Source organism: Teleopsis dalmanni, chromosome 1 (genome assembly GCF_002237135.1).
Source record: "Teleopsis dalmanni isolate 2A chromosome 1, ASM223713v2, whole genome shotgun sequence".
Classification (NCBI taxonomy): domain Eukaryota; kingdom Metazoa; phylum Arthropoda; class Insecta; order Diptera; family Diopsidae; genus Teleopsis; species Teleopsis dalmanni.
The window spans coordinates 104,248,544-104,264,682 of record NC_051846.1 but is presented as its reverse complement, the minus strand read 5'-3'; the positions used below and the strand labels follow the sequence as shown (position 1 = coordinate 104,264,682).

Genomic DNA, 16,139 nt, shown 5'->3' with positions numbered 1-16,139 from the left:
ATTGATTTTGTGCAACAGCCTGGATCCATAAGGTATTACTTGTGAAACTTTGCCAAGTGCAAGATGATGTACTATTATTAAATAGATTTACTTCGCAAGTGCACTTGCCTGATTCAAGAGAATATATTTCTTGTGTATCTGAACAGATGAAGACATCATTTTTTGAAGACACACATTGTGCCAACTGTATTTCTGAAATCGGAAAGTATCCATTCCTATGAGTATTGAATGCCATCATAGACGTGCATGGTGTGATTGTCACGTATTCTCCGTTTATGATAGTGTTCATGATAGTGTAAACTGAACTGACAGTTCATGTTGTCGTCAAGTTCATCTCACGTTCATGATAGTGTAAATTGGCCAATTGTATAAAATTGTCATACTGTTTTTTATAAATTAAATATAGTAAATTTTGTATAATAAATATCGCTTTAAACATGAGTACGAAGTATTATAAGCATTATAAGGAATGCTGTATACAAAGTTGCGGCGACAATAATCGTCAAAATGAAGATTTAAGATTATTTAAATTTCCGTCAGTTGATACTCCAATGGGACAAATATGGAGAGAAAAATGTAATATTGACTTAGACAATTATAATAATATATTATTCATATGCAGCAAACATTTTCACTCTAGTGATGGTTGGTTGGTTGGTTGCAGTGGCAGGTCATAAGATAACTTCAAATGTACCTCAATTAGCGATTTTTCGCCGTTTTGTTACCACATTCCTCTCAAGAACCCTAGTATAGAAGTGTAGAGACTAAATCCATCTCACCGAATTTAGGTAATTTAACAGGTCTTTCATCCTTACCATTGAGCAGTCTGATAAACTATCACAAAAGTATTTTCCTAAGAACCTATATCTTCTGGATGCTAGAGCTGGGCATTCACAGAGGAAATGTATTATTGTTTCTTTCTCCCGCGGGTTTCCACAACTTCTGCAGTGAGAGTTATGGGGAATACGCAGTTTCTCTGCGTGAGTTCCTAACCACCCATGACCAGTAAGAACCGCAATAAGCCTTGCAGTGTTCACGCGATCTTTTTTGATGAGTTCCAGAGATTTATTTTTATTATAAGTGAGCCACGTTAACCTGGAAGTTGCACATGACCTTAGAGCTTTCCATCTGTTATTAGCGAGTTGCAGAAAGTAAAGAAAGGTACTTCTTTTGATGGTCTCCAGGGTAATATAGACTGATACCGCCAGTGACGCATCTAGGGAGGCACCAGAGCGGGCTAAACTATCAGCTTTCTCATTCCCTACGATGTTCCTATGCCCAGGAACCCAGATGAGTGTCACTCTAGTGATATATGTAAAAAATTTTTGAAACGTAGTGCTGTTCCCATATATTTACCTGAAACAATTTCCGACAACGATTCTTTTGACGAGCCTGTCAGTTACAATGAAAAAGCGGAAACAAACATTGAAACATATTGCACAAATTGTGAGAAAAACTTGAAAGCAGTGGAATTTTATAAAAAACAGTTTTTTACTATTTCAAAAAAAATTGAATTGCTTACTAAAAAAAATAGGTTTCAAAGAGTGCAAGCCAATAAATACCGAAAGCAATTAAAAAAGTTTTCGTGCAACATTAAAACTGATACAGACACAAAATTAGTTTCAAGTAATACCAACACATTTTGTAATTTACTTCTGTTATCCAGACCAAAAAAATATTCTGAAGAAGTCAAGACTTTAGTGCAAAATATATATTATGTTTCCGCATCGTCATACTTATTTTTAAGGAACAGATTAAATTTAAATTTACCACACCCTAGTACTATTAATCGGTGGGCGCCTATTACATCACTTCAACCTGGCTTCAAAAATAGTGCTTTTCATTTCGTGCAAAATAAATGTCAAAATTTAAAAGAAATCGATAAAGAAAATGCTGTAATGGTTTTCGATGAAATGGTTATCAGACCAGGATTAAAATATAATGAGAAGCTAGACATAATTGATGGAGTTGAGGACAATGGATTTTTCAGATCTCCAACTATAGCAAAACATATTTGTGTGTTTATGGTTAAAGGTCTGACCACAAACTGGTCATTTATTTTTAATTATTTTTATTCCACCAATGGATTATCAGGTGAATGCCTTTCAAACATTATATTTGAAAATTTAAATATTTTAAATGAAATGGGTATCAAAATTCGTGCACTAATATGTGATCAAGGGTCTTCAAACAGAAAATGTTATTCCATCTTTGGTGCTGGAATCCACAATCCATACTTTTTTCATAACAATTTAAAAGTTTATTGCTTCTTTGATTTCCCTCACTTGATAAAATCCTTGCGAAATAGTTTTAGTAAGTGTGATTTTAATACTCCTGATGGTCTTGCAAGTTTTGCTGTTGTGCGTGAATTGTGGGAACATGAAGAAAATTCAACTACCAAGATGTGCCCAAAATTAACAAGACAACATATATTCCCTAACTCTTTTGAAAAAATGAGAGTAAAATTTGCAACACAAGTATTTAGCAAAACTGTTGTAGCTGCTATTAAAACCGTTGTAGATACATCTGGCTTTAAAAAAAGCACTATAGAAGTTGCATTGGCAACTGCACATTTCATACAAAAAATTGATCGAATATTTGATTGTATGAATAGCTGTTCTTTATATGCTGACAATTCTTTTAGATCAGCAATCCAATTGGAAAATGAAAGTTTTAATTTTATTAAATACTTTCTAAATTATATTAAACAGGTGTCTTTTGCAGATACATCAAAGAAAGTGTTTTTTTTAGAAGGACTGCAACTCAGTTTACAAGCTGCTTTGTTATTAGCAGATGACATTTTAAAGTCCTCAACTGAAATTTATTTTTTAATGACAAAGCGTTTACATCAAGATAGTCTTGAAAATATTTTTGCAATTCTTCGTCAAAAAGGTGGCAATAACTCAAACCCCACAGCAAGTGAATTAAATAATATTTTAGCGAAAGTTATGACTTGTAAAATTATTCAGTTAAGTTATGTAGCCAATTGTGAAATAAGTGAGGATAATGATAACAAGTGCCTTGATGATGTGCTTTCTTCTTCTTTGATGGAACTCGATGAAAATAACTCTAGGGTGTCTAGTAACTGTGCAGTATAAGCCTCCTCTGATCTAGAGTGCAATGACATCGAAAATTGCATTATATCAGATGCATTTTCCAATTCAAAGAATATAAATATTGATTTATTGTCTTTAAGATACACAATAGGCTACGTAGCTAAAAAAATACTTTCAAAACTAAATTGTGAAGCTTGCAATATAAACTTAAAAAAAAAGGGATGAAATTTTGACTGCTCCAAGTGAGCTTTTCATCTACTATAAAAATTATAATTCTCTCTCAAACTTCGGTAACCTGTTTGCGCCATCAGAAAGTTTTTTCAATGTTTCTTGTAAACATGTCGAGGTTTTTAAAAATGTATTCAAGAATAAACCAGATGCAATTGGCATTAAAAGTTTAATAATAGAAATGTGCAAGAAAAAACCCCTCAGTGGTTTAAGGGGCCCTGTAATGAACATTTAATCCAGCTTCTTGATTTTTTAATTCTGCTTTTACTTCGTAAGCATTGCTTGTGGGCCTTAGAGAAGTCTAAAATCAACACACATTTCTAAAATGAATATGAAATATGTTAGCTCTACAATTCAAGTTAGCACTTAATACAAGATCAATTAATACAACTCTTATTAACAATAATGTAAAAGAACTTAGCCAGAATTTAGTCATAAAAATATATAGTGAATTTATATTTTTTTTAAATGTTAAGAATAAGAATATTATTTAAATAATTTGTATTATTAAATAACCAAACATTGTAAAATAGATAATTATATTTTTAGAATTAATTAAGTTAAGCAAGTGTCAAATTAGCGAATATTATATAAGTACATATTTTACATTCTTAGAATTAAATTAAATTGTAATATTGCAAATATTAGTAAAATAATAAAGAACAAAACATATATACAAAATAGTTTAATAAACGAAATATGAACATATTTAAATATACATACAAATTAAAGAAAACGAACAGAGTATAAAATGCATATATGTATATACATATGTTTTTATGTCCAAATGAGCATATTTATAACCAAAAGAGCGGTTGAGTGTGATAATGTGCACATATCAATGAAAATACAGCCTCTTTGCACACATATAGTAAAAGGACTCAAATATTGAGTAATTCCTGGGTTTTTAAAAAACCAGTAGAACAAAATTTTTGTGACTGATATTTTGTTCGACATGCACACTCTATGTGTATATACTCTTTGATACTATGCATAAATCATGTACTCATAGCATCAAAATATCAAACAAACAAAAAAAAATATACAAACAGAAACGAAATGCTTTCAAAAACCAATACAAAATGAAAATGATCTAATTTTTTGGTGCAACGCTTTGCTTTGCATTTTATGCAAAGACTCTGCAATGAAATTTTTATTTGCAAAGTGCAAAGTAAATCATCTTAAGTCTTTGGTGCAACGCTTTTCACTATTACTTTGCAAAAAAAAGTCACTCATAAGTTTTGCAAAGTGCAAAGTGAAAAGTGTTGGTGCAACAGGGCCCTGGTCACCAAGCAGCTTACTTGGTACCTAGGGCTCACATCTCTCTCTCTCTCATGATTACTGAAATAAAACTCTAAAATAAGTTTCCATTCTTCCACAGGACTTCTCTGTTGAAAAGTATCAGAACGCAAGTTCAATTTCTTATTAAAGTACTATATTCAAAATATTTATGTGTGAGAATATTAAAGAAATCATTTTTGTTTTATGGCCACCAATATCTTTCATAAAAGTGACCTAAATGATGCTTTAAAATGTGAGCAAGAACTGGAGTATCTGGGATTATCTATTTTGCCTTTATAGTAGTAAAAGAACTTGTAAAAAATTTGGATTAGCAATTTCTTCAATACTTGTTTTACACTTCCCAGCAAATGTCACTTCATTTAATGGGGCTAAAAAGTAGATATAAAGTATGCAATTTGTTCCTATATGTCAATAACTTCTTTGTAGTACAACTTTGAAGTTTAAAGAAATGCTTCTTATATTATTTATATTTTAATTAAATGAGCTTTACTAATTAAATATTGACAACGTCTTTTATATCTATTGGTAGTGATTCCCTCAAACAATTAATTTGTAATTTTAATTGAACTTTTGTGCCAGTATTATTGATGTCATTTAAATAGTTTAATTTACTCGATTTATTGGCATAAAGATTTAGTTTCTGTTTAAGTTTTAGCATCATATCCACAATTTCCACTTCCTGTTTATCTTGGGCCCACACTTTAAAATTAGTACTGCTTAATGTTTGCATTTGTATTTTTTGTAAAGCTAATTGCAGTTCACTTCTGCGTGATTTATACCAGCCATTAAAATTGGGTGTGTAGAAAAATCGTCTATATAACCCTCTCCAATCCCCCTTAAGAGTAGATGTCAAATGAGGCCCAGAGTGTTCTAGGGTTGAAAGAAAATCATCTAAATTAAAGACACCTGCATTCGGCGTTAACCTGAAGGGATTTATTGTTTTTTGTAAAGGCATTAGCGAAGCGACATAACGTTCTAACGGTATCATAAAGCTTTGAGTTAGTTCCAAAAGATTACGGCGTATGAGTGCAGTTTGAACATGCGCTGGTCTGTTCGTTTTTATGCCATGTAATACTTTATTTAAAAGAGTCTTATCTTTTTTTAAGAATGGTCTATATTTTGTATAAAGTCCTGGTGCTAAGGCATCGCTACTTATTGCACCAAAATTGGCAGGAATAGTTTTGTTCCCGAGAGGTGTTTTGTCGAAATTGTTACCAGATGTATTTGAATTATTTGTGTTCATATATTTGCTGTGTATATGTTGTTGCAAGTTGATCTAAAAAAAGAACTTAACTAAATTTTTATACTTATAAAAGCTTTAACTTTTTACCTGATTATCAGCAAGAAGAATTTTATGCGGCCAATCTGTAAGAAGTTTCACAAAAAATGGATTGGTAACACCTAATATTACAGGAGAATACGCATTTTTATATTTTTTCGTAAATTCTTTAAATTCACTATCATGTATTGTGAAGTAAGGTCTGGCTTCCGCATAATATTGTAAGGGATTTATTAATGCAATAAGTGTTTGTACCATAATAGAACAATCTGCAGGTGAGGTTCCAACAACTATAATCGGTTCAGCAGTTAATACTAGCTCCCATATTGTATATAAATTTTCTAATATGAATTCTAAGCTACTAAATAAGTCGAACTCATTCACAGAGTAAATAATTTTAGATGTCAAATTTATTTCCTTGTTAGAATTGGGTAATTTCAAATTATTATTTTTTTTATTCTGAATATTTTCACTATGCATTTTTGGAAGAAATATTTGGTAATTATATTCAAACAAATTTAAAGAAAGAACCCCAGCCTGAGGTGAAGGCCACTCTCGGTTAATTAATTGACACGCATTCTTTATAACAATATTCCCATCACTGAAGTATTTAGGTGCTAACTGTGTTAGTACTTCAAAAAACAAATTATAATATGGTAAAGATGTCATTATAATAAAGCTTTTTTGAAAATACCCACGCGGAATATTTGAATCTTTTTTTTGACGAAAATATACAAAGCCCCAAAAGTGTGATTGATTTGAGGCCCTAACTGGTGAATATTCATTTAAAGCTGTACTCTCCGCTACAGAAATGCTTTTAGAGATAGATGGTTTATCTACTGCTCTTAAACTAAAATGGAATTTAGTGTCTCCCATACATCCGGAATTCGAATCAGGAAATGCCATATAACAAATGTTACTCGCCTACAATTATATTTGCGTATTTTACATCATATGGTTACTTTAATTATACTTACCTCTTGTTCTTTTGGGACAAATTCGGGGGGATATACAAACTCTAGTACTTGTCCTAAATTTAGATCAAATGTTACCACGCAAATGCATTTAATCCATTCTGAAAACCTTTCCCACTTTTTTACTTTATTTATTCTACATTGTTTTTGAAATTCTTGCAGAGTAACGCCTATTTCAGCACTCATCTGTAAATTCCTGTATTATTTACTTGCTCACTAAGCGACAAAAAATATCGTAAACGTACAATAACCTTCCATGCAATCAGAGTTAGCAACGTTGTTGTAAAGAAACGAAGGTTTTAATTGACGACAACGATTATACCAAAGAATACCTTATAGAAAAGAACACCTTTCAAAGAACAGGAACTCCAACCACTTCCAGAGTTACATGGCATTTACACTGGCAGCAAATGACTGATTTGGATCAAAAATCTCAAATGAGAAGCACATGACTAATTTCTGCATACAAAATTCCAAATGCGCGAATGAGTTCCATTTGCTGAATTTGTGCAAATGAGCTCCAAATACATTGAACATACTCTAAAAAAGATACTCTAAAAAGAATTTTAATTTTATAAAATAAATGGATAAATGGAAAATATATATAACCAAATAAGCACCGAAAAGGATATATTTAATAAATTTTACAAAATCATTTATAGAAACGAATGGACTAATTTAAGATAACTATTGCAGAGTACAACTATAAACTTACGAAAGAACATCCACAAGCGATATGAAACATCGGAATATTTGAACAGTTTTCTAGATGCTTTATCTGTCGTCTATATTTTAAAGAAAGTTATAAAGCAACAGCTGTACCCCTAGTGAAGACAAAGCTTAAAGGAGCAAGAAGATGTCTAATAGAAAATGAGGTATCATTGAATCAAATAAAAGATAAACCTAAATCTTTGTTTAAAAGTGAGTCTGTATCAGTACACACAGCCATGCTCATGAAGACACAGTAAGGGAGTAAAACAGCTAACCAATATGTTGAAGAAAAAAAATTTTTCACAAAATCTCTACAATAATAGTCTACATTTCAGATGGTTTATCTCCGGAGCAGGCACAGAAATATTTGACTTAAGAAGCGGTTGACGCAATGACTAAGAATTGCTCTTTAGAGAAAGTAAAATTAATAATGGAAGCCGGTCAGTTCAAAACAATGAACTACGCTGTACGTCATTACATAAAATAATGCTGCATTTAACCCATTAAGTACCAGGCAAGTTCAAACTTGGAATTTTATGGTGAAATTTTCAAAAAGGTCTTATTTTACGTTAAAAATAATCCTTACAAAATTAAATTTTTTTTTTGAAAAGTAGTTTTCCGGAAAAGTGCCGTGTGGTCAACCACACGCTGGGACCCGTAGCACATTTTTCTCTCTTCGATAGTACAAACATTTTTAAAAGTGTTTTGTTCACAAATATGATATTTAGTTACTTTTATGGTGAAGTAAGTATCGTTTTATGTTAAATGGTATAAAATTCAATGTTCTATGCTTTTCAAATATTTATTAATCAAAAAAATATATGAATTATTACATATATATTGTATTAAGTAATAAGAAATAAGTTTACTTGCCTCATTGTCTACGATCAATGTAATATTTTTTATTTTCATAGAAAATTTTAAATCAATTTTCTACATGACCATTTAAATGGCACTTTTCGTATATAAAAACTGTGGCTTTGATAAATATCCCGGAAGATAAATATCTTTTGCAACACTGTGACTTTTGTTTTTCAAATCATCGTAAGCGGTAGCTTTTGTAATGAACATTGAGTTCTTTGATGGAAGACGAAGGTTTCTGGCAATGAAATTCTTGAAGTCTAACTCAGGCATCCAGGCATCGGTTTTGTGTTGGTAGAAGCAGCGACAAAGCAATTTAGTTTTAAGCGTTTACTACAGCGCTATCTAAACACTGTACCTATAATGGCCACCACCCCATTTTGCTTCTATTCCCGATACGATAGTTAGCAACTCCATTGTCATGTAAATCGATGCCACCCATGTATCGGTAGTAGCTGTTGATAACTTGAGAAACTGTGGTACACCAACTTTTTTTTCTCTCGGCTATAGCGTTGCACATTTACTATGGGTTCAACGGAAGTATACAGTATGTTGCAATGGATACTCACAATAGCTCACTAATTTTTTTACAACTAATGGACCGATTTCCAATTGTTTGTTGTATTTATCAGTTGCACTGGAGTATGGCAGAAACTGGAAGATATATCCACTATTCACAGAAAAGGTTTACAGCTTGTAACCTGTTTCACAAGTTCCAATGTGAATAGTAGCGACTCAGGCATTTTAACAACACCACCATAATCTTGTGCATTTGAATTTGTACAACATCGTGGGTATAGCTGCCTACACAACAAGAAACACTCACTTGTATACATATAACCGACGGTTCCTGTATTGAAAAACAAAATAAAATTTGTTAAGCATTGATAAAAAAAAACATTAACAAATCAACTCACCGCAACCCTCTGCTACCACAACATAACTGGACAAACTTTGAAATTATATGAACTGAAATTTGATATGGGGTAAGCTAAAATATTGCAACAATATTACCCACTCTAAATTATCGTTTTGAATATTTATGTTGCTGGAACTTTATTGAATATAAAATAATTTTATATTGATTTTAAAATAATTTTTCACATTCACTGAAATAAACACGTTGACCGGCATAGCATTTTATTGAAATAAAAAAAAAACAAATAAGATCAAAACAAAATGTTAATGAAGAAATGTCAAACGAAGAAAGCTTTGGTGCAAAGTTGTGGAACTAGGCCAAACCATAAGAAAGAACAAGTTCCAGCTTCCACATGAGAGAAAAATTAGAATTCGCCCTAAAGCTAGACTTTCGCTGGTGCATTGCAGAGGGATCAGTTCACGAGCTTCGATCAACGGTCGTTGAACTTTAACGTACCTACAGCTGGCACCGTTGATCGTTGACGGTATAAAAGTGCGTACACTTGGAAGAAGCGGTCTCTTGTCTTGTTTTGTGCAATCGTGAAAGGAAAAACTCCTGGTTCTGGCGTTAGCAGCAGCTGAATTTCTCTAACTAAGACGGCGGTGGCAATATCAAAAAAATAATTTCTCAGAGATAGTGTAAAATCTTGTATATAAACAAAAGAATTATTTAAAACTAAAAATTAAACTAATTGAACTAGTAAATTTGTAAAAATCGAAATTCTTAAAAACTTTATTTGATAAATTTTTTATCGACACTGCGCGAAGCGGTAGAATATTATATAAAAAAAAATAATTAAACAGTTTCTCAAAGATAGTGTAAAATCTTGTATATAAACAAAAGAATTATTTAAAACTAAAAATTAAACTAATTGAACAAGTAAATGTGTAAAAAATCGAAATTCTTAAAACTTTATTTGATAAATTTTTTATCGACACGGCGAGAAGCGGTAAAATATTGGTAAGAGCCACAGTACAAAAGAAATAATCGACGGCTTTAACAGTGGTCGATTAAAAGATTTTGTACTCGTGCAAGTTTCCGTACGGCTAAACGAAAGTGTTGACACCACAGGCAAAAGACGTGGCGCGGCTTGGGTGGCCCCCCCCCTCGGTACGTGGCAGAACATAAATTGATCGGTGTTTTCTTTTTATATATCATCGTCGCTGGACGTCACAAGCAGTGGGATATTACGCCCCGATGTACCAGAAAGGGTAAGATTTATTTATAAAATGCAGTGCAGGTTTTCGCGTAAATAAATTCAATGTATAAGCGCAATTTTTAAAATTCATTTTATTTGAATCGAACGAACCGCTTCAAATTTAACAAATTCCAAATTGTATAATTGAATATCTACAAATCTTATTCATTTAAATGGAAATGGGAGAAGTAACAACAATGCGGTCACAATCGTAAAGGCTTCAAGTTAAGCGCATAGGAGTATAAACTTTCTAACCTCAACAAGCTCATGAATTATTAGTTCTTATGAAGTAGAATTTATATTAAAAAAAAAAAAAAATGTATCTTTGTAAAATTGAACTTAAGCAACTGAAAACAAGATATTTGTAAAAAAAAAATGTATTCTGTTATATGCAAACATAATCTTAAGTAATTATAAAGTGTAACATTAAGAATTTAATTATTTAATCCACATTTAAGGAATGTAAAAATATTACATAAAATTCTAAGTAAAATATCAAAGTAATCTTCACACGACTACGCTTAATATAGAAATTCTTCTTCCCTTATATTTTTATTTGAAAATATTTTATGAATTTTATGAACTTTGTTGTATTTAAGTGAACACGAAATTGCATTTATAAAACTTTAAACTTAAAATATGATTAATTAATGTTGTTTTTTTTTAAAATTGAAAACAGTTAAATATTATTTGCTTATTATTATATACGAGTATTTGTAAAGATATTATTTGATAATTTTTTTTCTTTAAAATACATTTATTGCTATATTACACATATCATATATTACAAATTGTTCAATAAAGTAAATCTTGAATTATAAAGAAATAGTTTGTTGTACTGGATCTTACTTCACGACAGTGGAAACTACATTGGGTCCCCGCGAATACAAATTTCTTGCAAGACCTTGGACTAGGCTGAGGACTACCCCGGCTACAAAAAATAGGTTCATTACAAGTGGCGCCCGAGAAACTAAGGTTCAACAAAATACGTCGAAGCACAGCTAAGTTATTTAGTTTCAGATATCACAAAATATCTTGTATCAGTTAATATGAGTCGCAGCTGGGTAAGAAATCTACGGAAAGAAGAGCTAGTCGTTTATTTAGACGAATTCGAACAAGATTCAACTGGTGTCGTCGATGAATTGCGCCGGCGATTGGCAAACTTTATTGCACAAGCTGACCACAAACCGCAGATAATAACACGATTAAAAGAACTTGAAGATAGACATAGCAGAGTGTCCGTAGGTGAAGTAGAAAACGATCACGCCGTGGAGGAAATACCATTGGCACCCCCAGAACGGACAACGGAGCGATGCCAAGATAATATTCCACAATTGACTCTTCCTTTACATCAGCAGCCGTACACGCAACATACGTTACACGTACCATACACACTACCTAGAACCATGCAAGCAACAGTCATCGATCAGGCTAGAAAATGGGCGGTCCGATTTGATGAGAGCAGCGATCCGTTAGCGTTTGTGGAGCGTGTGGAAGAGTTAGCAAGTGGATATGATCTTGCGAAAAATATGCTACCTCGTGCGATGCCAGAATTACTGAAAGGGCAGGCCTTAGTATGGTTCCGTCACAATAAAGGGGACTGGGACCACTGGGAGCAGTTTAAATCTGATTTTCTAGAATTTTTCCTACCTCATCGTTACTTCGAGCGTTTAGAAGACGAGTTAAGAAACCGAATGCAGAAACCTGGTGAATCATTTAAAACATACGTGTTGGAATTGCAAAAGTTGATGCAACATTTGAAAATGGACGATGGAGCAAAGCTTGAATGATTCTACCGAAACAGTTTGACAGAATACAGGATGCATATAAAGCGACGCGAGTTTAGTACGTTACGAGAGCTTATATTACTCGCTAACGACTATGAAGCAGTTCGAGATGCATGAAAGAGCAGAAAACCAAGGGAATCTTTTACCACACCAGAACGACGAGAAAAACCGATGGTACTTGCAGTAGTTGAACCAATAAACTTAGCTTCAGCTCGTTTCGATGTGGACGACAAGGACACCAAACGCGGGGATGTCAGAACCCTCGTATTCTATTCCGTCGGCAGTGTGGTAGACGCAATGTACGGACAATTGATTACTGCCGAAAAGTTCCGGGAAACTTCCAGCGGTCACGCCGTCCAGAAGCAAGGGGCGTGACCGAAATGCCAACACCGGCTCAGAACCATTCCTAATCGAAAATAATCATCTTCTTGTCAAAATACTCGTTCAGGATCAACAGATGACAGCCATGATTGATACAGGGGCCAGTAAATGTTGTATTCATCCGGGCATAGCAAAACGTTCATATGGCAAACACAACAACAGATTTGGTCGTACGTTTGGCAGATGGTTCACCGCGGCACATTAATACAATAATTCACACATCGCTACGAATCGGGGCCTGTGACTATGCAGTTGAACTATTAGTGTTAGAAGGAATGGTACATGATATGGTCTTGGGGATGGACTTCCTGATTTCTGCGTCAAGTATTTTCAAAATAGGAGAAAACACAGTTAAACTTGGTAGAACTACAAATGTGAAACGAGAGATGGTAATGCTGAACTCTACAGTAAGTGAATCGGAACACATAGATCAATTCCTAGCTCGAGAATTATCAAAGTTCGACACTCTTGAGGGATTGTCTAATATCACCACACATTCCATCACCATGAAAGATGACAAACCGATTAAGCAAAGATACTATCCTCGAAACCCGGTCATGCAACAAATATTGGACAAAGAAATCAATGAATTACTACAGAAAGGTTGTATCGAACGCTATCATAACCCTTATAGCTCACCGGTGGTATTAGTGAAGAAAAAGGATGGTAGTTGGCGACTTTGCATAGATTATCGTCAGGTAAATGCACACTCAATACCAGATGCCTACCCAATTCCTCGTATACAACACATTCTAGATCAACTCAGAGACGCCAAATATATCAGCAGCCTTGATTTCAAGAACGGGTATTGGCAAATACCAATGGCTGAACAAAGTAAAGAATATACTGCGTTTACAGTACCTGGACGAGGGCTATTTCGTTGGCGCGTGATGCCTTTTGGACTGAACTCCGCACCAGCAACATTTCAACGAGCGTTAGACACAGTGATTGGACCTGATATGGAGCCTTTTGCTTTTGCATATCTCGATGACATCATCATAATTGGTCATACACTGGAGGAACATATGGAAAATTTGCGAAAGGTATTTCAGCGACTAAGATGTGCAAAACTGAAAATCAACGTACAGAAATGTAAATTTTTCATGAAGGAAATAAAGTATCTTGGGCATTTGGTGACACCACATGGAATACACACTGATCCCGAAAAGAATGCAGCCATAAAAGAGTTACCTGTACCAAAAGACCTCAAGGAACTACGACGGTGTATTGGAATCGCCTCGTGGTATCGCCGTTTTGTACCACACTTTTCAAATACAATACAACCTCTTACGATGTTATTAAAGAAAGGTAAACGATGGCAATGGACGTCAGAGCAACAAGTGGCGTTCGATATGTTGAAAGAAAAATTAACGAGTGCCCCAATTCTAGCGTGCCCCAACTTCACCGAAAAATTTGTATTGCAGACAGATGCCAGTAATTTTGGACTTGGAGCAATACTGACCCAAGAAATAGCCGGCGAAGAAAAGGTGATAGCTTATGCAAGTCGCAGTTTAAATCCAGCTGAGAAAAACTACTCGACGACTGAAAAGGAGTGTCTGGCGATTGTCTGGGGAGTATGAAAAATGAAACAATATTTAGAAGGTTATCATTTCGTAGTCATAACCGATCATCTGGCGCTGAAATGGTTAAACAACATTGAAAATCCAACTGGTCGTATCGCTCGCTGGGCGCTAGAGCTACAACAATACAATTTTGAGGTACAATATAGAAAAGGAAAGTATAATGTCGTCGTCGATGCACTATCTCGTCAACCTCAAACTACACTGGCTCTGGTGAATATACCTGATACGACGAAAGAAGATGCACAGTCTTGTATATGGTTAACGAACTTAAGAAGAGCAATAACCGATAATCCAAGTAAATACCCCGACTATACTATCGAAAATAATCAGCTGCACCGTCGTATACCCAACTCTTATAGCAACGAGGGACATCCTTGCTGGAAACTGTGTGTACCTCAAGCCATTCGGCCTCAAGTATTAAAAGAGTGTCACAATGATATCACGGCAGGGCACTTAGGTAGTCAGAAAACGATCCTTCGAGTTACATCGAGATACTTTTGGACAGGAATGTATCGCGACATCAAAGAATATGTGCGGAAGTGTGATACATGTCAAAAATACAAGGTCAGTCAATAACCTAATGCAGGGAAAATGTTAACAAGTTTACCAGAAGAGCCATGGGTAACAGTATGCGCAGATTTTATTGGGCCTTTACCACGTTCAGTTAAAGGAAATACGGTGGCGTTGGTATTTTTTGATAAGTTCTCTAAATGGGTGGAGATTATACCAATGAGAAACGCCACAACGGCCGGAGTTAAAAGAGCCTTCAGGGAAAACGTCATGGTGCGGTTTGGGCCGTTTAAGTCAGGTGATGCAAAAGCGAGAGACGAGTACATGAACCATTTCCATGAACAGCGAGATATACAACACTCTATGAGACAAACCATAAACAACTGGGATTGTCCAGCAACTCCTCCAACCGCTAAAGCCATTCTACAACAGCAAAACGCTCACGAGAAAGCAGTCACATCAAAGCATAATAATGAAGCGACCACTGATGAACTTCTGAATGAAGACCTTAGCCCGGGGAGAATATTACAGAAGCAGGGCTATGATTTAAAGAAATGGTCCAGAGGCAGGCGACATCGGTTCAAGGCGAAATGGGACGGCAAGACTCGACTGATTCGTATCGCCAGAAATGGAGATATCCGCATTGATATCCTCCCGAAAGAAAGGAGGGAGTGTAACGATTAAAATTTTTGGCAATTTAATTGTTACAACATCGTGGGTATAGCTGCCTACACAACAAGAAACACTCACTTGTATACATATAACCGACGGTTCCTGTATTGAAAAACAAAATAAAATTTGTTAAGCATTGATAAAAAAAAAACATTAACAAATCAACTCACCGCAACCCTCTGCCACCACAACGTAACTGGACAAACTTTGAAATTATATGAACTGAAATTTGATATGGGGTAAACTAAAATATTGCAAGAATATTATACCCACTCTAAATTATCGTTTTGAATATTTATGTTGCTGGAACTTTATTGAATATAAAATAATTTTATATTGATTTTAAAATAATTTTTCACATTCACTGAAATAAACACGTTGACCGGCATAGCATTTTATTGAAATAAAAAACAAATAAGATCAAAACAAAATGTTAATGAAGAAATGTCAAACGAAGAAAGCTTTGGTGCAAAGTTGTGGAACTAGGCCAAACCATAAGAAAGAACAAGTTCCAGCTTCCACATGAGAGAAAAATTAGAATTCGCCCTAAAGCTAGACTTTCGCTGGTGCATTGCAGAGGGATCAGTTCACGAGCTTCGATCAACGGTCGTTGAACTTTAACGTACCTACAGCTGGCACCGTTGATCGTTGACGGTATAAAAGTGCGTACACTTGGAA

At 34.3% G+C, this 16,139-nt stretch overlaps 1 protein-coding gene across 1 annotated transcript; it reads right to left on the bottom strand.

Annotated features, from left to right (window-relative positions):
- Nucleotides 1–4,505: 4,505 nt before the first annotated feature.
- LOC119668318 (protein DENND6B-like) lies at nucleotides 4,506–7,130 on the bottom strand. Its single transcript, XM_038077788.1, has 4 exons — nucleotides 7,085–7,130; nucleotides 6,843–7,025; nucleotides 5,917–6,789; nucleotides 4,506–5,862 (listed from the first exon to the last, which is right to left on the bottom strand). The coding sequence occupies exons 2-4, from the start codon at nucleotides 7,023–7,025 to the stop codon at nucleotides 5,080–5,082; spliced, it is 1,839 nt and encodes a 612-aa protein (XP_037933716.1). The 5' UTR covers nucleotides 7,085–7,130; the 3' UTR covers nucleotides 4,506–5,079.
- Nucleotides 7,131–16,139: the final 9,009 nt, after the last annotated feature.

Bases quoted from the DNA above. Each gene is read 5' to 3' on its own strand.
- LOC119668318 (XM_038077788.1), bottom strand. From the start codon at position 7,025: ATGAGTGCTGAAATAGGCGTTACTCTGCAAGAATTTCAAAAACAATGT. The intron at 6,790-6,842 runs GTAAGTATAATT...ATATAATTGTAG, and splicing joins TTGTCCCAAAAGAACAAGAG to GCGAGTAACATTTGTTATAT. The intron at 5,863-5,916 runs GTAAAAAGTTAA...TTCTTTTTTTAG, and splicing joins TTCTTCTTGCTGATAATCAG to ATCAACTTGCAACAACATAT.